This window comes from Dama dama, chromosome 2 (genome assembly GCF_033118175.1).
Source record: "Dama dama isolate Ldn47 chromosome 2, ASM3311817v1, whole genome shotgun sequence".
NCBI classification, from domain to species: domain Eukaryota; kingdom Metazoa; phylum Chordata; class Mammalia; order Artiodactyla; family Cervidae; genus Dama; species Dama dama.
In genome coordinates, this window is record NC_083682.1 from 21,114,519 (window position 1) to 21,139,600 (window position 25,082).

At 52.0% G+C, this 25,082-nt stretch overlaps 1 protein-coding gene across 3 annotated transcripts in view; it reads right to left on the minus strand.

Annotated features, from left to right (window-relative positions):
* Window positions 1–435: 435 nt before the first annotated feature.
* ST3GAL4 (ST3 beta-galactoside alpha-2,3-sialyltransferase 4) overlaps window positions 436–25,082 on the minus strand; it is a 38,083-nt gene continuing 13,436 nt past the window's right edge. The window contains exons 1-11 of one of the 3 annotated variants that reach the window (XM_061166869.1): window positions 24,838–25,001; window positions 9,257–9,329; window positions 9,088–9,172; window positions 8,570–8,650; window positions 8,271–8,368; window positions 8,005–8,065; window positions 7,221–7,316; window positions 6,935–7,124; window positions 6,179–6,322; window positions 1,361–1,504; window positions 436–1,085 (exon numbers count right to left, since the gene is read on the minus strand). In XM_061166869.1, coding sequence (XP_061022852.1) covers window positions 999–1,085; window positions 1,361–1,504; window positions 6,179–6,322; window positions 6,935–7,124; window positions 7,221–7,316; window positions 8,005–8,065; window positions 8,271–8,368; window positions 8,570–8,650; window positions 9,088–9,172; window positions 9,257–9,272 — 1,002 coding nt within the window. In that variant the 5' untranslated portion in view covers window positions 9,273–9,329; window positions 24,838–25,001 and the 3' untranslated portion in view covers window positions 436–998. Of the gene's footprint in view, window positions 1,086–1,360; window positions 1,505–6,178; window positions 6,323–6,934; window positions 7,125–7,220; window positions 7,317–8,004; window positions 8,066–8,270; window positions 8,369–8,569; window positions 8,651–9,087; window positions 9,173–9,256; window positions 9,330–24,837; window positions 25,002–25,082 lie in introns of those variants that run through there. The other 2 variants (XM_061166861.1, XM_061166851.1) reach the window with 2 other exon arrangements.

Consider the following 25,082-nt stretch of genomic DNA (forward strand, 5'->3'; position numbering starts at 1 on the left):
TCCACTTTATGATTCCCACTTAATCTGAGAAGGAAACTTGGCTTTCTTTGTCTGTCTCCACCCTTGTCCTCAAACACACACCTTCCAACATGTGATTCTGGAAACAAGGCTGGTGAGGGAGAGGGAGGGGAATGAGGGTGCTGCCACTCCCAACCACAGGCATCCTCCTGCCCCTCCTACCTCTGGAGAGAAAACCAGGATGCAGAGCCAGGCTAGGTGTCCAGCAGACAGGGCGTCTGAGCACCAGTCGCTTGCCTGCTCTGCCAGGGTGACAATGCATGACTTGGCGTCACCCAAGCATCGTATTCAGTACACAGTGACTTCCCAGATAACCCTGGCCTGCCTGCCCGCTACGAGTCGAGGGGGCCCACCGCTGTGGCCCACTCCCCATCCACATCTTCTTCCATCTGAAAGGACAAAGAGTATCACAGCTGCTTCTGTTTTAGGAAAAATAGTTTAATACTTTGTAACCTATTTTAGGTCACTTCCACCATGGAGCCCCTGCGCCAGTGCTCTTCCCATGCCTGCTGGGAGGGAGCAGCCCCTCTCTGGGGGGGGCACCGCCCACTTCAGACGCCCTGCCCTCCTGGGAGGCCCACTCTGGGCCTAGGCCGTAGTGGGCGCATCACTTCTGTGTCAAAAGTGAGCAGGACACTGCCATATGCCCCCTCTTCTGGATGCCACGGGGCCAGCCCACAGCACGTTCCTACCCCTTAATTAAATAGCCCCTTAAATAATCTCCCGACACTGGCAGAGAGGGGATGCCACAGAAGCAAGCCCCCATGCCCAGGCCCAGCCCCTCCTGCCCCAGGGCCTCCACCCTGACTCCATCTGGCCTCCACCAGAGCAGCCAGGGGCACGGCCTCGTCTCAGACCTGGCCCCCTCCCCACACAGGAGAGGGTGAGTCCAAGCAGGCCACGCTGGCACCCGGCACCCCCAGAGGCACGGACCGGGGCTGCTCAGCAGGGTGAGCCAATGGGAACAGCTCCTGCCCGAGTCAGAAGTAAGTGAGGTTCTTGACCGCTCCAATCTCCAGCATCCGCTTGATGGCCAGGGCCTCCTGGGAGACATTGTGGCCTGACCACTGTGGAGACAGCCAAGGAAGCAAACTGAGGAACTTCTAGGCAGCTCTCTGGCCCTCCCGTGACCCATGCCCGGGAGCTCTGTTCCCCGGGCTGGCTCTCGAAAGGAAGACAGAATGTGGAGGATGCTGGCCTGGGAGTCCAGATGCCACGCTCCCAGTGCAGACTCTGCGTGACCTCACAGGTGAGTCATCTCTGGGCCTCCAGCACCACCCTCACTCACTCAGCATCCCCAGGCCAGTCAGCCCCACCCAGTGCACCAGCAGGGACCGCTTACCATCATGGACTTGAGCGTGATATACTCATAGTAGTGAATGGACTGCTTCTTCTGGTGGGCGTCTGGGTAGCCGAAGCCAGCAATGTGCACCAGGTCGCAGAGGTGGAGGGCCAGGGTGATGGCCAATAGCCCTGTGGTGGGCTTCTGAGGGGCAAGGGGTGGGCAAGGTATTAGAGGGAGCCGGAATCTTTCAGCACCTCTAGGCCAGCGCTCTGCGAGAGAACCTTCTAGTATCACGGAAATGTTCTTCATCTGTGCTGTCCTATATGGCAGTGACGAGCCACGTGGGGTTCATGCAGCTAAGGAACTGAACTTTTTATTTTATTCAATTCTAATTAAATTTTAAATAGCCTCTGGTGGGGAATTCCCTGGTGGTCCAGTGGTTAGGACTCTGACCGAGCTCTCACCGCCAAGAGCTTGGGTTTGATCCCTGGTAGAGGAACTAAGATCCCACAAGCCATGGGACACAGCCAAAAAAACAAAAACTAGCCACACATGGCTCATGGCTACCATATGGCATGCTGAAGCTTGCTTAGTCACTCAGTTGTGTCCAACTCTTTGCGACCCCGAGGACTGTAGCCCTCTAGGCTTCTCTGTCCATAGGGATTCTCCAGGCAAGAGTACTGGACTGGGTTGCCATGCCCTCCCCCAGGGGATCTTCTCAACCCAGGGATCAAACCCAGGTCTCCCAGATTGCCGGCGGATTCTTTACCGTCTAAGCCACCAGGGAAGCCCAAGAACACTGGAGTGGGTAGCCTATCCCTTCTCCAGGGGATCTTCCCAACCCAGGAATCAAACCAGGGTCTCCTGCATTGCAGGTGGATTCTTTAACAGCCGAGCTACCAGGGCAGCCGTACCATATGGCATACTACAGCTTAATATATCTGGGGAGGGCTCAGACCTTTGGAGATGATTACAGAATGACGGTAATGACAACAATAATAATAATATCTATGGCTTTCGGAGCACTTGCTACGTGCCAGACACTATGTTATCTTACCCCTTATGTCATCTCATCTGTGTGTGCTTGCTCAGTTGTGTCCGATTCTTTGTGACCCCACGGACTATAGCCCGCCAGGCTCCTCTGTTCATGGGATTCTCCAGGCAAGAAGACTGGAGTGGGTTGCCATTTCCTCCTCCAGGGGATCTTCCCAACCCAGGGATGGAACCCACATTTCCTGCCTTGGCAGATGGATTCCTTACCACTGTACCACCTCTCATCCAGTCCTCACAAACACACTTTGAGATGGATACTTTTATTAGCCCCATTGTATGCAGCTGGGGAAGTGAGGCTTGGAACTATCAAACAAGTCCCTGCAGGAGTAGAAAGGTTCTGCTCTCCATCCTGGAGACCCTTACCTCTCCGGAAAGCCCCAGGGTGCTCACACTCCCAGGCTGTGTACCCTCATGAGGGTGGGCTCTGCCTTCCGTAAAGTGGGGTCAGCAGGACCTCCCCCGCCCCCACCGTAGGGGCTGCTATGAAGATCTCAGTTTCTCCACCACTGACTCATTCACAGGGATGTGCCACCCCAGAGCCTAACCTCACAAATCCTCTTTCTTGGCTGGGACGACCTACCTTCCAGACCACTTCAGTGCCCACTCCTATTTTCAAGCCACTCCCCGGATCTTGTCTGACCCTCTAAGGCCAGGTGTTCCCCAGGCCCCTTTCTGAGCTCTCCTATCCTTTCATCTGTCACTTCCTGCCCCAGCCTTCTGTTTCAACCCTGTTGCTTTGACCTCCATTGTGTTATCTCAACCAGTTCAGACCTCTGCCAAACCACACATTCATCACCTTCTAGCCAGCTCTGCCTGGACGTGGACTTTTTAAACTCACCAAGCTCTCCTCTCCCCCTGTATTCATGTCGTTGTTAAACATATTACCATCCACCCAGCTGTGGTGGAAACCTGGAACTATCATACATCCCTCAATTTCACCTTAAAATCAATGCTGTAGCAGGAGAATTCTAAGGTGACCACCAATGACCTTTGCCCTTGAGAGTGTGTGTAACCTATGAAAATGATGAGATATATTACGCTGTGTTAGATTGCTTCATATGGCACAGAGGACCGGAAGATAGACAATCCTGGTGGGTTTGACCACCTCTCATGAGCTTTAACATCTGGGTCTAGAGGTCAGCAGTGGAGGGAGTCGGACATGTGAAACACAAGAAGGATTTATCACGCACTGCTGGCCTAAAGATAGAGGGGGCCGGACAGCAAGATATGTGGGCAGCTCTTAACAGGCTGAGGGTACCACCCCTAGGCTGAACCCAGCCAGGAAATGGGGACTTCAGTCCTGCAACCACAAGGAACCAAATTCTTCCAACAACAAGAATGAACTTGGAAGGGGATGTCCCCCTCTGAGCCTCCAGACAAGAATGCAGTCAGGCTGCCAACTTGATTTCAGCCTGTATATTCTAACCAGAATCCAGCCATGCTATATTGGACACCTGACCTCCAGAACTATGAATCAATATATGGGTGTTGTTTTAAGCTGCTAAACTGTGGTCATTTGTTAGGCAATGACAGGAAACCAACACAAATGTCAGGTTCATCCATTTCTTCTTCCTTCTGCTAGAAGTCAGGTTCTGGTCCTCATCTCTGGCCTCGCTCTCGAGTCTTCACCCTCTACCATCAGGGGCATAAAATTCCTCCTTGCTGTCCCCCGTCCACCTCTTCCTGCACTAGAACTCAGTGCCGGGGTGCTCCTTGGTCTTGCCTAATGAAACCTTTCCCCAAGTGTCTGCTCCCTGGGCCCCAAGACCCCTTAAGGCCCAACTCTGGTCTCACCTCTTCTGATGGTACCACTCCGACAGCCCCAAGCAGAGGTCCACCCCTCCTCCAAGACCCCACAGCACTTGGAACAACTCTCTGCTAGAGCATCTTGCCACTCCAGGTTGCAACCCGTGTGTTTATGTGTAAAGAGTATGTCTTACTCCCCGTGTATTCAAAATTGGGGCCTGGTGCTAAGCAGTCACGAAAGCAGGCATTCAACACGGGAAGTTGGATCATAATAGATATACAGTAAAAAATAAAATCATAGGGAGTTCTCTCGTGGCTGATGCCCTAGTGGTTAGGAGTCCAGCTTTCACTGCCATGCATGCATGCTAAGTCGATTCAGTCGTGTCCAACTCTTTGCGACCTCATGGACTGTAGCCCACAAGGTTCCTCTGTCCATGGGATTCTCCAGGCAAGAATAACCGGAGTGAGTTGCCTTTTCCTCCTCCAGGGGATCTTCCCAACCCAGGGATCAAACCCACATCTCTTATATCTCCTGCACTGGCAGATGGGTTCTTTACCACTGATGCCATTGATTCAATCCCTGCTCAGGAAACAGATCTCACAAACCGTGTGGCACAGCCAAAAGAAAAAAAGAATAAAATCATTTAATCAAAATTTGGCTAATATTTATTGAGCATTCACAGTGTTCCAACCTTCATGATAAGCACATTACATAATTATCTTTTTAAATCCCAGAATGGCTATTGGAAAGGTCAGTACGGATAATTTCCTCACCACTCAGATAAGAAAACCAAGGCTCTAAGTGGTTGACTGGCCCAAGGCCATACAGCAGGCAGCACCTTGAGTCCTTTCTCTGTCTGATAGTTACCTCTGTCTCCTACCCCACACAACCTGAGGGCTCAAAGACACGTGGAAGTACCTGCTTGAGATGCTACCCAGTATGACGAAGCCCGCCAGCCAGAGACCACTAGAGAGCCAAAACCAAAACCATAACTTGCTGAGGCACCCTGCCTCCCCAAACTGCCATACCTGGGAAACCACAGTATACAGGACCAACTGCAATTCTTTTAACTCCCTTAGACCAACATGTTCCAAGATCAGATCACAGATAAAGTGATCAAATAGTAACCGAAGGATTTGGGCTGGGCTCCATGTTCATTTGGGCTGGGCTCCAAAACTAAGACTATTGACTGTCCGGAATTCCCTGGCTGACCAGTGGTTAGGGCTCTACAATTTCACTGCTGGGAGTGTAGGTTCAACGCCTGGTTGGGAACTAAAATCCCACAAGCCACATAATCCAAAAAAAAAAAAAAAAGACTGCTGCCTGTCCCAGTAAATCCCCAGTGTACAGATTCTGATCAGCGCCTGCCAAAACCATCCTCTAACTCTAGCTCCCAAGTTGTAACAACACCCTTCCTGGACTTCCCACTTTGGCGATGCCTCTGGGCATCTCAAGAGTCTGCACTCTTGGGCTTCCTGGGTGGCTCAGTGATGAAGAATCTGCCTGCCAATGCAGGAGACGCGAGTTCAATTCCCGGTCCGGGAAGATCCCACATGCCTCGCAACAACTAAGCCCATGTGCCACAATCACCAAGCCTGTCCTCTAGAGCCTGGGAATTGCAACTGCTGAGCCTCAACTACTGAAGCCCAAATGCCCTAGAGCCTGTGCTCTGCAACAAGAGAAGCCACCAAATGAGAAGCCCATGTACCGCAACTAGAGAGTAGCCCCCTGCTCACCACAATGAGAGAAAAGCCCACGCAGCAACAAAGACCCAGCACAGTCAAAAATAAAAGTATATCTTTAGAAAAAGAAAAACCCTGCCATTTGTTCTTTTAAAAACAAACAAACAAAAAAAGAGTACAAACTCTGCCTTGCTGTAAACGTCAGTGCACCAGTCTCTCATTACAGGTGTGTGCCTGGGGCCTGTGTTATTTGGATGCATGCCGCCCTCTCAGCTGGTATTCTCCCCTCATCTGGGGTCCTCCGGACCTCCCCAAGCCTCTGGAAGTCCCACCTACTTCCCACCCAGGACGCCAGCCCTCTGGCTTCCCCATCCGTCCACAACCCCTCATCACCTGCTTAATCTTGTGTGGCTGTTGTATCGGCAGGCTCAGCAGTTTGTCAGCTGCGATTTCCATGTAGAAGGGGTTGAGAATCCGAATCTGTTTGGGGTTGACGTCCCAGATGAGGGGAGGCTGTTTCCAGAAGCCCTTTCGCACCTAGGCGGGTAGGGATGGAAGGCAAGAGGGGAGTGGGTCAAAACCTGATTCTCGAGTCCAGCCGCTGGGCTCCTCCAGGGAAAGGGGTCCATGTGGGGATGGCACGGAGTCCTCACAAGTGCGGGGTGAGAGGTGGGAGGGGGAACTGGAGGGGAGGAGCAGGGAGAGAGGGGAGTGGGGCAGTCCCCAGGGGAGGCCAGGTGACATGGTTTGGAGAGTATGGGGTCTAAGACTTGCTCACTCCCAATGACATCCACACAGGTAGAAGGGGCTAGGTCAACATCTGGCAGAAAATGGCCAGTTGGACAGTTGAACATTCAACCGATGGCAAGGAGAGAGAGTGGACTTTCTGGGGTGTGTCCGCCTAGAAGGACAGAGAGCTCGACTTTTCTAACCTACCCCCACCCGGAGATGACTACAGACTGGTCCCTCTGCTCCCAGGCTTCTCACTGGGGCGCCCTGGGCTGCTGTAGCAGAAGGCTGAGCTCACGCCTCGCCCTCACTGGCTCCTGAGGATCTCAGGGCACGCATGATGGAGCAGGAGGGCCTGACCCCGGACAGCGTTCCCCCACCACAAGCTGAGACCTCTCCCCTCCCAGTCTCCCCACGTACTCGCTTCTTATCACTGAGGATGCTCTCAATCCAGTGGAAGTCCATGGCCTTGAAAGCTACCAAGACGAGGAGTGTGTCGGGGTTGTCCTCCACTTTGGGGTTGAAGTGGGCAGATTCAGGGTAGAAGAGACGCATGGTGGTCTTGGAGCCCACGTCCTGCTCGTAGCCAGCCACCGGAGCGCTGTTTAACCTGGGAGGCGGGGAGGAGGATGCCTGTCACCCTGACCCCCGCTGGTCTGCCCACCGTCGCCCCCCAGACAGAAGAGGGAAGGGCGGCCATACGGACCTGATGACCACGTCGTACTTGTTGATGGCCTCTCCCAGAGAGCTGTTGCGCAGCCGATGCCCGTTCCCCACCACCACGCAGCGGCGGCACTTCAGGCTGCCATGGGAACAGGATGGTGAGACCCGGAAGGAGCCCCTGCTCCGGCTTCACCGCGCTCTCCTGCCCCCGTCTGCCCCAGGCCCCCTCAGGCCCTGCTTCCCATGGACCGTGCGCACGCAAAGTCGCTTCAGTTGTGTCCGACTCTGTGCGAGCCCATGGACTGTAGCCCACCAGGCACCTCTGTCCATGGGATTCTCCAGGCAAGAGTATTGGAGTGGGTAACCATGCCCTCCTCCAGCAGATCTTCCCAACCCAGGGATGGAATCCGTGTCTCTTAAGTCTCCTGCATCGGCATGCAGGTTCTTTACCGCTAGCACCACCTGGGAAGCCCCCTACATGGACCAGGCATCTCCAAAGAGTTCTGCTCCTGGTCATGCTGACTCTGCAGCCCTGGGCTTTCAAGGGAGAGGAAGCTGAGCAGAGCACAGGAGAGAGAGAAGGAGAGGAGGGAAGATGCCTGGGAAGGACTGCGAAGCAATCCCATTTCAGAGTCCCCGACTGGCCGCCAGGCCGACCTGTTACCACGGCAATACCCTCAGCAACCTCTGCCCACTCTGGCAGCCTGATACCCAGGCTTGGTTGCCATGGGGACCAGTGTCCCCACCTCCCTGGAGACAGGCAGGCTCACTGGGAGGTGCTGGACCATGACTGTTTCTCACTGAGGCAGGAAGGCATGTCTCCTTACCTCTGGATGCTCTCTGGGATGGAGTAGCTGGTGATGGCTAGCACCCGGAGGAGCAGATCTTCTGCAAAAGGACCAGATTCGACAGGGCTGATGACCACAGCAACCTCTCCGAAGGCTGCCAGCCCTCCCTCCCCTGACCCCAGTGTCTGAGCCTGGCTGAGAACTTGGGTGCTGGGACCGTGGATGGCAAAGACCGAGAAGTAGTGTGGCCAAGGTGAGGCCACCATTTCCACCCACCCACCCCGCTCCCCAAGGCAGGCACTTACCACTCCCCTTGGTCCCGTAGGGCAGCTCATAGAGAGATGGGGTCTTGACCCAGAAATAATCTTTAAGCTGCAGGAAGAAAGGCTGTTCTCGGGAGTAGCTGTGCAGAGGTGAAGGCAGGGTGGGGATGAGACAGCGATTAATCTTGATGCCAGAAACAGGGTCAGACCACAGATTAATATCACATATACACACGTTCAAGGACTCCCCTGCCCTCACTGGCTTCACCTGACCCATGTCCTCCAGCACGGTTTCCTCCTTCTAGCTGTCCTCAGCCCACCCCCCACCCTCACACACTTACTTGCCAAAGAGCTTGGAGACCATCTTCTCCGCCTCACCCTGGAGGCATGGCTCTTTCTTCCCTGGGACGGGAAAATAAAAGCTGGGGACAGAAAAGAAGAAGAAATAGGAGCTCCGGTCAGACCTCCCAGGCCCAGGTGCCAGTGTTCCAGGCAGCCCCCGCCTCCTCCCAGGGCATGAAGGCTCCAAGGCCCTGAAGAGTGACTCACAGGCTGGAATCATCTCAGCCCAAGTCGCACCTTGAAACCAAGTCACTGCGAACCCAGCTCTTCCTTCTCCTAAACCCCTTGGGTGAGAGACCTGGGGACCCATCCCAGACCTTACCTCCCCAAACCCTCCCAACCATGCTCACAGAAAGATTCTGAGCTAATAGTGTAAGGGAGAGGCCACCCCCTGGCTCTCTGAACCCTCCTCCCTATCACTAGGTCCCCACTCCATGACACTCCATCCCTGAGCCCCCTTCCTAAAAAAAAAAAACAAAACAAAAAACCCACAGAAGAACATGAAAGATGGACTCACAGTTCAATGTACCTGTCCTCTCGAGAGATAGAGTACCACACCATGACAGCCAGGAACAGAGCCAGCATGGCCAGGAGCTTCCAGCCTGCGGGGTGAATGTACACAAGAGCTGGACGCAGGAACAGGCAGGCATGGCCCCAGGCCACCTTCCCACCTGCCCCACACTCACGGGACTTGCTGATCATGTTTCTCAGGTGCCAGGGTTCCTGGGGAGAGTTGTCATCCCGGCTGCCTCGGGCCACCTAGGAGGCAGGAGTCACAGGCATGCAGTCAGCATCGTGGATGCTCTAGCCTCGGCACTGGATCAGGGTACACCCACCGCCTGCCTCTTCCAGCCTCCAGGAAGCGCACAGCTGCAGGGCCATCCAGGGAGCAGCCCTCCTCACTCTGGATGTCCCCCTAACCCCTCAAGGTGACCTCAGGGGTCCGGAGGGGTCCTATGCCCCAGAAAGGGAAACCACGTCCCACAGCTCACAGATTCCATCCCAGGCCAGACCGGCCCACCCCAGCTTCCCAGGCAAGGCTCCCCTCACTGTCCTCTCCCTCAGTTTGACCTCAGAAGGGTCAGCTCCAGGAAACAGATGTACATCCACCCATTTTCTACATGAAAGTTAAGCTCAAAGGTACAAGGGTGTGATTCACATTTGCACAAGTGAAGTGAAGTTTATCTCTTCTGCACATTCAAGGCATTCCTTTGGTGCTGGCCACCACCCACCCTTCCATCACCAAGCTCCCAGCTACTCCACCCGAATAGGTCCCCTGGGGCCACACCCTGGGGTGAGGGTGGGGGTCACCAGATGGTCCAGGAGGCCTCCTGCAGCCCTTTTAGACTCTGGCTGAGTGCACATGTTGTCCAAGTCCTCACTGCCCAGGTGCACTGGGGAAGGCAGTGGAGGGGACTGTTTTAATGGGAGCACGGGGAGCAGGAGAGGCTTCCTCCATAGCCCAGCACTAAAAAAATCTGCCTTCAATGCAAGAGATGTAGGATACGCGGGTTCAATCCTTGGGTCAGGAAGATCCCCTGGAGGAGGGCAGGGTAACCCACTCCAGAATTCTTGCCTGGAGAATTCCCCACGGACAGAGGAGCCTGGAGGGCTACAGTCCATGGGGTCACAAAGAGTTGGACACAACTGAAGTGACTGAGCATGCACACACACGGGCAGTGGGAAGGGTCTGGTCGGTCACAGAGGAGACAGGAGACCCTTTCAGGTAAGGTTAGAGGCTGGCAAGATGAGGACGGAGCGGCGTGCGTTGCTACATGCACACAAAGACATCCCTCCGATCACACATCCAGCCAAGGGCCATGCTTCTGAATCACCAGGAATTCATTTCTGCAGCTCAAAGAGCCACACAAAGAGATATGGGACACAGGGCACCAGCTTCTTCTCTCCATACCACTTTCACTTCCCCCGGTGATCTGGTTCATAAGAATCATGAGAGCCACGTACTAAAAACACAGATTCCAGGGCCTTTTCCTGAGATTGCTTCAGCCAGCTGGGGTGGGACCTGGGACAGGCATTTCCACAAGCAGCCCGACTGATTCTTCTGGCAGATCAGGAAAGGAAGGGACGCCCTCATGATTGTGCTCTCTTTCAGATAAACAAAAAATCTCAGATGATTTCTCAGTGGTGGGGGCCCGCATCAGGACGAGCTCTGGTTCTTGTTAGAAACCATAAATCGATTATCCTGAACACTGTTCTATGAAGAAGTCGATGCTCTGCTCTGGGCAGGGGAGGGGGGCACTCCCCAGGCTCCACCCTGAGTCTACAAACAGGCAATGAGAATGTCGAGGGGAAGGGAAAGCGGATAGGGGAAGAGGGGGGTGTGGACCAGAGTCAGATGTTCTCAGTAGGGTCAGGAGGGCCCATCTCTGAATCCCAGGGCAGTTGGAGGATGGCTCTGTCCAGGAAGGGAAAGTTTTAGAGTTGTAATCAGCAGACCCCAGTGGAAGTCAAGACCTACTGTTTTTCCAAGGGTGGCCCGCCTTCCGATCCAACCAAAGCAACTGCCAAGTCATTCCCGACCACATCATCCCTTTCACACGCTTCTCCTGATCTGAAATTCGTTTAATTACTTGCTCTCTGTCTGTCTCCCCCACTGCAGATAAGCCCTCAGAGGGGAAGAATCAGGTCTGTCTTATCCCCAGCTCAAGCCTCAGCATCCAGCACAGACAGTGCTCAGCAAGCACTGAATGAATAACATGTCGGGTTATCTTGGGGGAGTCACTGTTCCCTTTCTGACCCTCGGTTTCTGTAAAACTGGGAAGTTGGCCTAACAAATGCTTGTGATTCTACTATATCAATATTTATCAGATCCACAGCCTAAGCCTCACCAGGGGCCTTATTAGAAATAAATAATCTCAGGTCGGACTTCCCTATAGTTCAGATGGTAAAGAACCTGCCTGTGATGCAGGAGAATGCAGGAGACCCAGGTTCCAACCCTGGGTCAGGAAGATCCCTTGTAGAAGGAAATGGCTACCCACTCCAGTATTCTTGCCTGGAGAATCCTGTGGACAGAGGAGCCTGGTGGGCTACAGTCCATGGGGTCACTGACAGTCGTACATGACTAAGTGCCTAACACACACAGCCTCAGTCCCACCCAGATGCACAAATCAGAGCCTACATTTGCAAAAGATCTCCTGCTGATTCACACACACAGTCAAGTTTGAGAAGCACTTGTCAAGCGCTTGTCAAGACGGATGTCCTTGAACTTGGTTGAACAGGAGAATTGCAGTATCTGGGGTTCCCTACCTGGGAATTCTGACAGAACTGGTCTGGCCTAGCACTGGAATTTGTTCAAGCACCCGGGGCGATTCTAACCCAGTCAACAGTTGAGAACCACTGGTCCAGATAATGGCGGAAGCAGGCTTCTCAATCTTCAATACACACATTCTGACTCCGTGGGTCTTGTGAGTCTGCATTCTAACCAGGTCCCAAGTGGTGCTTGCTGCTAGACTGGGACCATGCTTTGAGCTGCAAAGCTCGAAACCAGATCCTTCAGGCTCGCCCATTTCTTTACACTGTGAACCGCAACTTCTTCCACCCTCTGAGCCCTCAATCTTCCTTTCTGATCACAAATAAGCACATCGCACTCCGGCTCCCTTTATTGGGAGTTCACAGCGCTGGGTACACAGGGCAGTTACCTGAGAAGTTAAAGCATTTACTGATATCTGGGTCCCACTTTCCAAGAGTCTTATTTAATTGGTTGAGGGATGGGGCCCAGTCACTGGCCAGCAAAAAACCAAACAAACAAAAAACCTTGCCTTTCTTGTGATTTGAACATGCAGCCAAGATGGAGAACACTATAGAGAGTGTGTTCCACGGTCACTGAAAAGTCAAAGGTCTCAGCCGTCCTCCATGGAGCAGACCTTTGCTGGTCGGAGATGACGGGTCTCCAGGAACAAAACAATTACTCTCTTTTGAACCTCCTGCCCAGTACAGTTCTATCCTTTCTTCCTAAATTTATGCTAGGTAGACTGGCTAGTCTTGGGGTTTGCTCCAAGAAACCAGCCAGGGATGCCATCTGCCCATGACTTCCCCTGGCTGGCCAAGCCACGAGAAGGCTCAGCCCCTCTAGGATTCTAGGAAGACGGGCTTCTTGGGCTGGCTGCTGCCTCAAGACCAGTCGGAGCCTTCTCCCAGCAGCTGTCCCCCATCCCTGACAGCCCCTGGGGACAAAAGTCCATGAGGAAAGTCACAGAAGGGTACCTGAGCAGGGGAACAGAAATCTGATCCACTCATGTCCAAAGTGTGGCAACCTCTGCCTGCCACCAGCTGCCCGGGAGGTCCAGCTCAGTCGGGTAAAGCCGACCCCAAGGCAGGAACACCGTGTGCCCTCCCAGTGTTCTGCTGAGAACCACGGTGTCCCCGCCTGCAGAGGTGCTGAGCCCTGCCTCGGACTCACCGAAGGGCAGAACTGGGGGACGAGGGGGAAGGACTGAGGCCTTCCGCAGCCCTGGGAGCCTGGCAGCCTCACACGCTCCGCAAGTACCCAGCAGGCACCCGCTGTACCAAGAGGAACAGGACAGGGCGTCACCCGTGGACACGGCCTGATGCCAGGCCCCTCCAAGCCCCCGGGCCCATCAGAGGGCTGTGGCTTAATGTTCCTGAGAAGGGGGATGGGAAAACCAGTGGGGCAGAAGCAGAGACTGCGATCTTACTGGTTCAGAAACCCTGAGCGAGTCACACGATCTCTGTCCGTGTCCCTCAGTTCTGGGTGGAAATCCGGGGCTGCCCACCTGCCACCTCCACACTCGCCTGCCAGTCCTGCTCCTTCCTGCCCCCTGCACCACGCGGACACCGGTCCCCGCCCACCCTTCCAGCCTTGTTCCCAACCAGTGATTGATGCCCCTACCTTGCTGCTTCCATCTCTCCCCTTCCTCCACTCCCTTTGACTTAGACTCAACTCTCCCTGTACCTAAAACACAAACAAAACCCTCTCTGGGCTTCCGTGGTGCCTCAGTGGTAAAGAATCCGCCTGCCAATGCAGGAGACGCGGGTTGGATCCCTGATCCGGGAAGATCCCATATGCCACGGAGCTACTAAGCCCATGAGCCGCAACTACTGAGCCTGTGACCTAGGGCCCAGGAGCCGCAAGTACTGAGCCGCAAGCGCCACAGCTACTGAAGCCTGCATGCCCCAAAGCCCGTGCTCCACAGCAAGAGAAACCCCTGTAATGAGAAGCCCACACAGCACAACTTGAGTAGCCCCCGCTCTCTGCAACCAGCAGCAATGAGGCTCTCCCCATCACAGCAAAAAAAAAAAAAAGTTAAAAAAAAATAAACCCTCTGCCTCTGTCTCCTCCTCCAGCGACCCTTGCATCTCCATCTCGACCTCCAATCATCAAACGTTCACCTGTGCTACATGCTTACGTGCCCCTCAGCCCTCTACCGGTTCACCACCCCATCCCTACCTTGTTTTTATGCTGAGTTCACTCCTGCCGCAGCCCTCCATGGCCTCCTAACTGTCAACCTGAGAAAGGTCTCTTTTCACTCATCTCCCATCCCGAGGCCTCTGCGCTTATCAGCCAAGGCCTCCCTGGCTTCTAGCTCAAGACTGTCTAGGTTTCCGCTGCACCGGCTGCACTTTCTGTAAGCGCTGGCATTCTCCAGGGAGCTGCCCTTGAACCCCTGCTCTTTCTCTGTTTGTTTTCCCAGGCCAGGTTCGTTCATCTTTAGAGGCTTAACTACTACTCAAACCCTGATGATTCAAGCTCTTTTTTCAGCTCTGTAATTTCTCTCCTGGAACCCATCCTAATATTTCCAGTTTTCTACTGCACACCCTCCCTGTGTGTATGCTGAGTTGCTTCAGTCATGTCTGACTTTTGTGACCCCTTGGACTGTAGCCCACCAGGCTCCTCTATCCATGGGATTTTCCAAGCAAGAATACTGGAGTGGGTTGCCATTTCCTTCTTCAGCTCATCCTCCCTTAATGATCTTAAAGTTTTCACACTTAACATGTCCAAAACTGGACCCCCATCTGTCCGCACCCTCCCAACCCCACATTCTCATCAGCTCATCCATCCAATGTCCCCCTTCCCTTCACACCATCCCTGCTGAATGCCATCCATTCTACCCCTGGTTCCTCATTCCAGCAATGCTTGCTGAACTCCCACTAAACATTGTGGCGGCACTGGGGTGCAAAGCCTGATACAGATGAGGGCAGCGTGAAGGTCACATAGTCTAGAGCCTCGGAAGTACTGAATTGGCCAAAGAGGTGGTTCAGGTTTTCCCATAAACTGGTACCAAAGAACCCAAAGGAAATTTTTGGCCAACCCAATTCTTCTGAAAGCAGCTTTCCTCTCCTTTTCCTGAACCATAGACTGACTCTAGATCTCACTTCAATTTCTCCACTTCCTAACTGGTCCCTTCACCACAAGTCTTGCTTCACTCGAGCCACTTCTTCAGAACTACCTACCCAGTGTGTTTCTAAGAAACAAAGTGGACCAAACCACCCTCCTGCTTTCATTGTTCCCCATTCCTTCAATGAAAAACCAAAGCTCTTTGTAGAGGCAACCAGGGTGCTTCACTGGGCTTCCCTGGTGGCTCAGCAGTAAAGAATCCGCCTGCCAATGCAGGAAATGAAGGTTTGATCCCTGGGCCGGGAAGATCCCCTGGAGAAGGAAATGGCAGCCCACTCCAGTATTCTAGCCTGGGAAATCCCATGGACGAAGGAGCCTGTCGGGCTACAGTCCATGGGGTCACAAAGTGTCGGACACAGCGACTAAACAACAACAAGGGTGTTTCAGTCCCAGGCCACAAGCCCTGTACGTCCATCTCCTGGTTCCTCCCTAGTACCTGCAGGAGCCTCTTCTTCTTACAGACTCCCCAGCCCTCTGCATAGGCTTTCCTCCTATACGGAGACCCCAGGCCCCCACTGTTAGCCTCAACAATCTCACCCCTGCACCATCGGCTCAAACAGCCCCTCCTCTACGAAGTGTTTTCTGACAATTCTCGGCAATGTTTTTCTTTCCACACAATATTGTTTATGTCTTGATTTTAGCACCTATCAGATAGTAAAATTTTGTATTATCTAATTACTATTTTCATGGCTTGCCCACTATCCTCTGACCTCTCCAATTATAAGCTTGTTTATACCAACAGTCTATGACAGCACATAGCCTAAAGAAGATGCTTTATCACATAATATAATTTTATATTACACTGTTAAGTGTTTTCTATCTTGCCCATAAGACTATGACCTCTGAAGTCCAGGCCAGTTTTATATCTTCAGACTCTATTATAGTGCCTAGAACCTAGCAGATGTTTTATCGGGATGGCCAAAAAGTTTGCTTGGGTTTTTCATAACATCTTCCAGAAAAACCCAAAAGAACTTTTTAGCCAATCCAATATAAACATCTGACACACAAGTAATAAGATGAGATTTAAAATGTATTACATCCCTTGTTTTTGTTGTTGTTTAGTCACTAAGTTGTGTCCAACTCTTTGGCTACCCCATGGTCTGTAGCCCACCAGGCTCCTCTGTCTCTGGGATTTTCCAGGCAAGAATACTGGAGTGGATTGCCATTTCCTCCTCCACAGGATCTTCCCAACCCAGGGTTGGAACCTGCATCTCTTATGTCTCCTGCACTGGCAGGCGGATTCTTTACCACTGAGCCACCTGGCATCTCTTAGTGATCCCGAAATGTATTGTGCACTCACTGTGTGCAACACCAGGGGGCAGGTCCCAGCCTCACTGCCACTGCTTTAGGGACCAAGGGAGTCGTCACCGTGGGGACTGTCCTGTGCATTACAGGCTGGTTACAGCACCGTTGACCTCTACCCACTCGGTGCCTGTAGGACTCCCACTCTGCAGTTCCAATACCCACAATGTCTCCAGACATTACTGCACGTTGAAAGCTACACTGCAAGACTCTTTTTGTATATGTGCTGCCGAAGCGAGCACAAGACTCTTTTTAAAGTATGATCTCAACCCTGTGAGTTAAACACTATTATTATCTCCACTGTGGAGATAGGGAGGTGAGGTGCAGAAAGGGTCAGCAACTTGCCCAGGGTCGCTGAGCTAGTGAGGAGCTGAGCTCCAGAGGCCACATTCCTAATCCCTGCCCTCTACCACCCCTAAACCAGCTGGTAAAGATGTCAAGATCCTTGGAGAGCCCACTGGTAGCCCTTTGGAGCAACTCGAGGAAGTTGCCCTCCATTACATCAAAGTTCTTGCAAGGCTTATGAGAGCTCAGAGGAGCCTCGCTCGGTCCTTCTCAGGCAGGCTTCTTAGTGAGACAGTCTCCAGACCGCCCCCTACCCCCCAGCTCTCCTGGAAGTCCTCCAGCATGTCCTCAATGCCCGCAGCTGTGTTCATGGGATTACCATCACCCTACATCTGGACACCAGACTTCCACAAATGCTGGCAAAGCCTGCGTTCCGTTTCTCACGGTCGGGCCACTTCCCTGGCAGGGAATCAGCAGCCCTTGGCTGGTAAGCCAGGTCTCCTGGACCGTGAACTGGTGTGGCTACTCCGTGAAACCTTAGAGCAGGTCTGTGCTACATCTACTTGCAAACACCTCACCTCGGGAATCTCTGGTCACGTCTCCAGACCGCTGAGGTGTGTGAATCTTGAAGGTACCATCTATACCCACAGCAGTTCCTCAGCTTAAGAGTCCCCTGCCGTGATTCCAGGGGGCGGTGTGAGCTGGAAGGTGACGTTTTTAATTTAATTTCCTAATTTTATTATGCCTGTGTTATAATAATATTTTCTGTTCTGCCAGAAATTCGCATCTAGCTTCCAGGTACAGCTACTTCTTTGCATTTCTTTCCTGAAGGTGGCCAAACGAGTATTTAAGTTATAGACATCCCCAAACTGTTATTTATCTGGGACAGATTGTGATTAAAGATAAGGAATGTCCAATTGCATATTTTCCAACAGAAGCAAACTTGCAAGGTGTATTTTATTTCTTAACAGGGGCCTAGTGTGGACGATGACTTCAATGTAACTAATAAAGCTGGGAGGTAGGGCAAGGTGAGGACACAAGTCATTAGAGTCTTGCTCTGTTATATTCAGCCACTCCTGGGTGTGGTCCACTAACTGCAGTTCTCTAGAATGACCAGTCATCTGAATCACCACTCCTCAGCTCAAAATCCCCTCTATGGCTCCTGTCTACCCAGAGAGATAGGCCAAGCCCTTGCTCTGATCTGTGAGGAGGCACGCGATCTCCTGGCCAGCACCTCTCTGCCCTCCTTCCCTGTCTCCCTCATTTACTCTGCTTCATTCACACAGGATTCCCTGTTTTTGATTGGGCTGGGCCTACCCCCTGCTCTCGACCTTTGCGCCAGCTGTTCCTTCAGCCTGGAATGTTTTCCCCCAGACAAAGGCTTGATACCTCCCCATTCAGCTTTCCACTCATCTTCTCCACCTCCCATCAAAAATCCCCCCGACACCTGACATTTTAGATCCCTCTCCTCGACTGCCTAGCCCAGGTGGCGCCAGTGGTAAAGAACCCGCCTGCCAACGCAGGAGACATGAGGCATGGGTTTGATCCCCGGGTCAGGAAGATCCCCTGGAGGAGGAAATGGCAACCCACTTCAATATTCTTGCCTGGAGAATCCCATGGACGGAGGAGCCTGGTGGGCTACTGCCCACTGGGTTGCATAGAGTCAGACACGACAGAAGCGACTTAGCGCACCCGTATTCCCCGCCTGCAAAGAACTGTTGTTTTGTTTGATGCTGGATTAACCATGTCTGTAACAGTGACTGGCACTCAGCAGGCTCTAGAGACAAATTTGTTGACTTTATCAATGAATCTAATCGTCGGGAACTTCAGTGTCACAGAGCAGGCTGAGCGAGAAGGGAAGAGGCAGTAGTCATAGATGAGATACCCACGCCAGCCCCTCTGGCCTGGCGCATGCTAGACACGGGCTGCACTGTGCCTTCCCCCTGTGCTGAAGAGAACAGCATGATCTCAGCAGGACCCGGGGGGGAGTGAGCTGCTTTTGGCCCCGGGCTCTTCTGAGGCAGCAAAGGGCAGAGTAATTGACCAACTGCCTCAAGGCCCACCAGTGGGCAGATGTGGCACCTCTCCAGACATCCAAGCTTGGAAGAAAGGAGAGGATTCCCCATCCAGGGCAGGAAGCCTCTCTGTTCGCCACCCGTGGGCTCCACAGGGTACCCCAGCCTCCACATCCGGCATCTCAAACAGCTCCGGCCTGCAACCTCCTGTAAAGAAACACTGATATTGTCCACTTTATCAGCTGCCAGTCATAAGACACCACAGACACCACAAGACGCCACATGAAAATCATGTTTCTGGAGTCTGCCCGTGTGGGGCGGGAACTCTGAATTCCATTCGGTCAGTAACAAAACTGCAGTGTTATGATGGGGTGGAGAATCAATAATACAGGTTCATGAGAATAAAGAAAGTGAAACTCCGGTGTGGCCGGGGATCTGCACAGTTCCTTCCTCATGCCTCCCACCCAGGAGTCGATGAATCCAGCCCCCAGGAGTCTAAGCTAAAGGCTCTACAGAATTGGGGCTTGAAGCCACCAGTATGGCCAGTCCCCTTCCTCCCTCTGGCTTCCGGATGCCCCTTCTGAAGATGGTGGACAGCACCAGCCCTGTGGCATCCCATCCAGGGAGAGGTGACCGCAGCCTCATGTGGCCAGGGAACATACACTGGATGTCAAAGACTCACTACCAAAAACAGGAAACAATTACCTTAAAAATTACTCACATTGAAAGTGTGTGAAAGTATGAAAGCGTTAGTTACTCAGTCATGTCTAACTCTTCGAGACCCCCATGGACTAAAGCCCACCAGGTTCCTCTGTTCATGGAACTTCCCACACAAGAATACTTCAGTGGGTTCCATTTCCTCCCCCAAGGGATCTTCCCAACCCAGGGATGGTCCCTGGATCTCCTTCATAGTAGGCAGATTCTTTACCTGTTGAGCCACCGGGGAAGCTTCATTTACACTGAGGTGGCCAACCAGCAGCCCACACTTCCCCTCGTGGGCGGCCCGGGGCAAGAGCCTCGGCCTGACCTTCTGAGAGCCCTCATTTTAGAAAGCAATCATATTTTTTTTTTAAAATTATTTACATTGATCTCACACTGAAAGAGTCTTTTGTCTATACTGGGTTAAAACAGTAAAATTAACTTCACCTTATTTTTACTTTTTGAACATGTGGCTAAATTAAATTTTTTTTAATTTAAAATTACCTATGTGACTTGCTTTGGTGGTTCCCATTGCATTTCTTTTGGATGGCACCGGACCAGTCTCCCAGGCGCCACCAGAAGCGTGTATGAAGCTGAATCCGCTTCTGGAGGGCTATACCGCGGCTGGGAGGCCAAGGGCTCCTTTACACTGATTCTTGATCACAGTGAGCACCATCCTCAGGTCTCAACTGCATCAGAGTCACGAAGACCCTCCTCTCCTCTGTCTACATCCCCTCTGCGGAGGCACCGTTCAAGGTGATAGTACCACCTGGCCCACCAGCCCAGCCTCCACTCTGCCCGCACCTAACCTCCTCCTGACCCTGGCATCCCACCCGGGACTGGCTCTCAGCCCCTCCCTGCATGGCCCTCTTGAGCAAGTAAGACGAAGGGAGGTTTCCTGGTCACAGGGTGTCTCCAGGCTTGGAGCCCTCCTGGGACCCCACAGGGTGTGCTGGCATCAGCTCACAGTGTGGTCCAGGCACCTTGTAGCTGGTAGTGACTGAAGTGAGCCAAAGGTAACAATAGCCAGCTCTGCAGAAACAACATCTTCTTGGTATAAGAGTGTGTTTGTAAGCACAGCATCATCCACTTGGCAAAAAAGCATGGCCCTGGCTGGCTCTTCCTGGGTGCCCAGAGGACAGCCGTGATGGCTGGCAAGCGGGTCAGGCAGAACTGCCTCCCCAGGACCTTGTCGCCTGCTCTGGCCAAAAGCTGTGACCGGGGACTGGCCTCCAGGACTGAACCCCGCCTTGTTCACTTGCCAGACTATGACTCTGGGGAAACCACTGAGCATCCCTAAGCCTCAGTCTCCCAATCTGCAAAATGGAGGTAAAGAGTCCCTACCGGTTTGGTTGTGGTGGTGACCAAGAGAAGGTAGGTAATGCACACAGAAAAAAGTGTCAGTCGCTCAGTCGTGTCCGACTCTTTGTGACTCCAAGGACTGTGGCCCACCAGGCTCCTCTGTCCATGGGATTTTCCAGGCAAGAATACTCGAGAGGGTTGCCATTCCCTTCTCCAGGGGATCTTCTTGACCCAGGGACCGAACTTGGGTCTCTGGCTTTGCAGGCAGATTCTTTACTACTTGATCCTCCAGAGACACAGCAAACACTCAGGAAGAGTGACAGGACTCTTGCCTTGTGAGCTAAGTGGAATCCAAAGGCCGCAACTCTGTGGCACGTGGGTAGATGAGACCATCACTGAAAAAATACTGTTTTTCAGTCTGTTTTCTGACCGAAAGCACAGCATTAAGGGCTGAACCTTACATGGTGCAGAACTGTATGCCAGCGGAACTGAGGAAGTCCCGGGTGAACCCCCAAGGCTTCACCAGACCTCCTAAACACACCCTCCCCTCCCCAAAGATAAGAATCTTAGCTCACATGCCCCCCTCTGCAACCTAATCCCATCTGAGGATGGAGGTGGAGGCGAGGTCAGAGTCAACAGTTTCACATCTGGGTCCTGGTCGGGGTTGATTACAATATAAACGGTGAGGGACCTGGTATCATTGGTGGGACCCAAGCCCAGGCTGCTCTCTCAGCCACCCCTCGAGGGTCCTGGTACTCACGCTTCCTCCCGGGGCAGGGTCCCAGACCCCCCAAAATCCCACCGTCTGTTCTGCACCGCTGTTTCACCTCTTGTAGCAGGTAGCCCACACCATCTCCCGTACTCAGGAGATCTGGCAATCCAGGAAAGCAGCGACTTCTTAGGGCCCACAGTATCTCCAGCACCAAATGTAACACCTGATGCGTGGCGGGTAAGTAACGAATATTGAAATGAACAGATGTCTAAATGAATGAGCAAAGTAGCAGAACAAGTATGAACGGAAAGTTTCGTCAAGTTAAAACATTCCAGACCCTTCCTTTGCAATGACCTGGGCAAACAAGGCGCCGGGGGCTTGTTAGAGGCTCAGTTCCGGACCTTGCAGAGCCAGCCAGGGCCATGCTTTTTTGCCAAGTGGATGATGCTATGCTTACAAACACACCTTTATATCAAGAAGGTGTTTCTGCAGAACTGGCTATTGTTACCTTTGGCTCACTTCAGTCACTACCAGCTCCAAGGTGCCTGGACCACACTGTGAGCTGATGCCAGCACACCCTGTGGGGTGCCAGGAGGGCTCCAAGCCTGGAGACACCCTGTGACCAGGAAACCTCCCTTCGTCTTACTTGCTCAAGAGGGCCAGCCTGGGCTAACACCCCAGCCAGCAAGCCCCAGACCTCCAAGTATGCTTGACCTCCTAGAAATAGAGGAAAGGGGCCTGGACACAGACCTGGGGTTCAACCCAGGTGGTCAAGGGGCTGGGTGTCCCTTGACAAGGTTCTACATGTCCTAGGCCTCATTTCTCATCTGTGAAATGAGAGTAGCAAGAACATGTTCTCGGAGGCGTGGGAGACTCAAAACATAGCCCAGGATTGAGAGCCCACAGCCTCCATACCGACTGGGTCCAGAGAAAGCACTTGGGCCCTGGAAACTGAAGGTGACTCCTGGTCTGGGCTGCTCCCCACCCGCCCCCTGCCCCCAGCGCGTGGCAGTCCCTCTCTATTCAAGGTCTGCCCCAGCCCAGCACGGGGAGGAGGCCACAGCTCCCATCTGCAATCACAACCATAACTGCGCTCACCCCTCCTCCCAGCTGCTGGGGCCACTGCACACACCACATGGGACACACAGCTGCCCAGGGAGAGAGTACTGCCACCCAGACTCTGCATGAACTAAATGTGGATCCCACGTCCTAGCCAGGCTCAGGGTATGTTGCTGGGATGGGAGAACATGGGATGGAGAAGAGGGGTGAGGATTCATTGGAGAAGCCACTCTCCCTTTTTGGGTATATCACCTCCTAGAGAAGGTGCCCAGGCCCCTGATCAGACCCCTCTCCTGAGCAGTACTCCATTTGCAGAACATATCCTCCCCAAACTGCCCAGCCACAGGCAGAGGCGGTGGTGCAGTGGTAAAGAGTTTTGGCCTTGGACAAGTCCGAGACGGCACATCATCAACAAATACCTGGATATAGCAGTAATCCTTCCAGTCAATCAGAAAGAGACCAAGAAACCAAAGAGAATAAAGCAAAGGACAGGAAAAGGCAAATCACAGCTTAAACCCACACACCTCATAAATGTGAAAAGATGTCCAACCTCACTAAGTGACCAGCAAACGCAGATTAAAACCAAATGTGACTCCTTGCACACTGCTGGCAGGAGTTCACTGACATAAGGCTTAGAACAGTAATTCACAGTATTTATTAATAGTAAGGATGAAGGTGTGCATATTCTACGATCCGGTAATTCCACTTCCCAGTACAGCCCGGAGTAACTCACCTTTGCATGTGTACACACACCAAGGATGTTTATCGCAGCACTGCGGCAACAGCAAAGGAATAGAAATGCCTTAAATGTCCACAGATGGAGGGACAGCTGAACAAACTCTGTATCTTCACACAATTAAATACTATACAGTGACTTAAACTGAAAAAATTCCTCATATGGATCTATTAGGATAAACCTGATGCTTAAGCTTTTTAAAATGCTGTCAAAGGATACAAGTAGTGTGATCTCATTAACTTTAAAAACACTTAAAACAAGACTATACAGAGGGTATGTGAGCTATAAGAATGTAAAAAAACACGGAGATTGACATGTGCACACTGCTACATTTAAAATGGATAGCCAGCAAGGACCTACAGTACAACACTGGGAACTCTACTCCACGTTACGTGGCAGCCTGGATGGGAGGGGACTTTGGGGGAGAATGGATACAGGTACATATATGGGTGAGTCTCCTGGCTGTTGTTACAACATTGTTAATCGGCTATGCTCCAACATAAAATTAAAAGTTAAAACAAAAAACAGAGGAATCGCCCAACTCTTCGTGACTACGACATTCACCAAGAGATCAAATAGACTGGGATGGATTATAGAGTCAAGGCTTCGTTCTATGCTTCTAAATACTTTATTTCTTTTAAAACATCAGACATAATATGCAAAAACATTAACATCTGCAAATCTGGTTGTCATATGGAATTCTGTTATCCTTTCTATTTTGAAATATTTTTATATTGAAGACACCGAGTACAGATTTTAAGCCAAAAAATCAGAAGCTATAAAAGAAAAGGAAAATTCAACAACATAAAGATTTACGGAATAGAAGGGAAGGAAGAATGGGGGGAGAGAGAGGGAGAATGAACAATTAAAAGACAAATGACAAACTAGGAAAAGTATCCCCCTAACATATGCATATCAGACCAAAGAATTCTTTAGCTTATAATCTGTTCATGCAAGTCAATAAGGAAACAAGTCAACAAATCAAACAGAGAAATGGGCAAAGGACATGAATGAGCAGCTTACAATACATAATATAATGGCACAGAGGAAAGGCTTGTTCTTCACTGATCTTAATAGCAAAGCTCCGGAGGCCTGCCAGAGCTGGAGGAGGTGGGGAACAGGCGCTTTCTAAGATCAGGGGTGAATCACAGTGACCTTTTTGGAAGTGACTTGGCAATATCTGTTGAAATCCCCTTAGCCTGGGAATTCCATCGTTACTTCTACAGAAAAGTCTCTTGTGTTTGCACGAACATTTCCATCATGATCTTTACACACAGCACCATTTGCAACAGCGAAAAATGTAAATGACTTGAAAATCTACCGAAAATCCACAAGGACCTGTTTAGAAGCAACACCACACAAATAACGCACGAAACACTACGCAGCTGTGAAAAAGCGGATGCACGTGTTAGCACAATGTCACCAAGAGGCCTCCAAGCACACGATGAAACTTCAAAAAAGCAGGTGGAGAGCAGTGTTCTGTGTATCTCCAATGCCCTTCTGCCAAATGACTTACATGCTGACGTGGCTGTGTCTCTACAGGAATCGATTATTCAAAGAATGCAAAAGAAACGAAGGGGGCAGGGATTGAGAATGGGTGAAAGACCTTCTTTATGTTTAAGACCTTTGACGTTTAATTTTTTTTTAACGGGTGCGTGAGATACACTTTCAACTCAAGTTCTGCTAAAAGGAAAAGAGAAGAAGAAGAAGAAAAAAAAATAAGGAATGTAAACTCTGGAGTACTTACACACCCAGACCTGAATTCCAGATCAACCACTTACTGGCTGCACAAGTATGGGACGAGTCACCTCTCTGGATCCCAAGTTTGTGTCCAATGGAGATAAAAACCAGGCCCTTCCTCCTGGGGTGGCTGGATAGGCTAGGTAAGAGGAGCTCCAAGGTGGTTACCGTAGAAAAGTAGAAGCTGCTGGTCTCAGACTCCAGAACACACTTGGTCTTTCCCTCTCAAAGGTCCGGTGGACACGAGCCCGTCTTGTCTCTCTCTGCGTCCCACTCCGCAGACAGG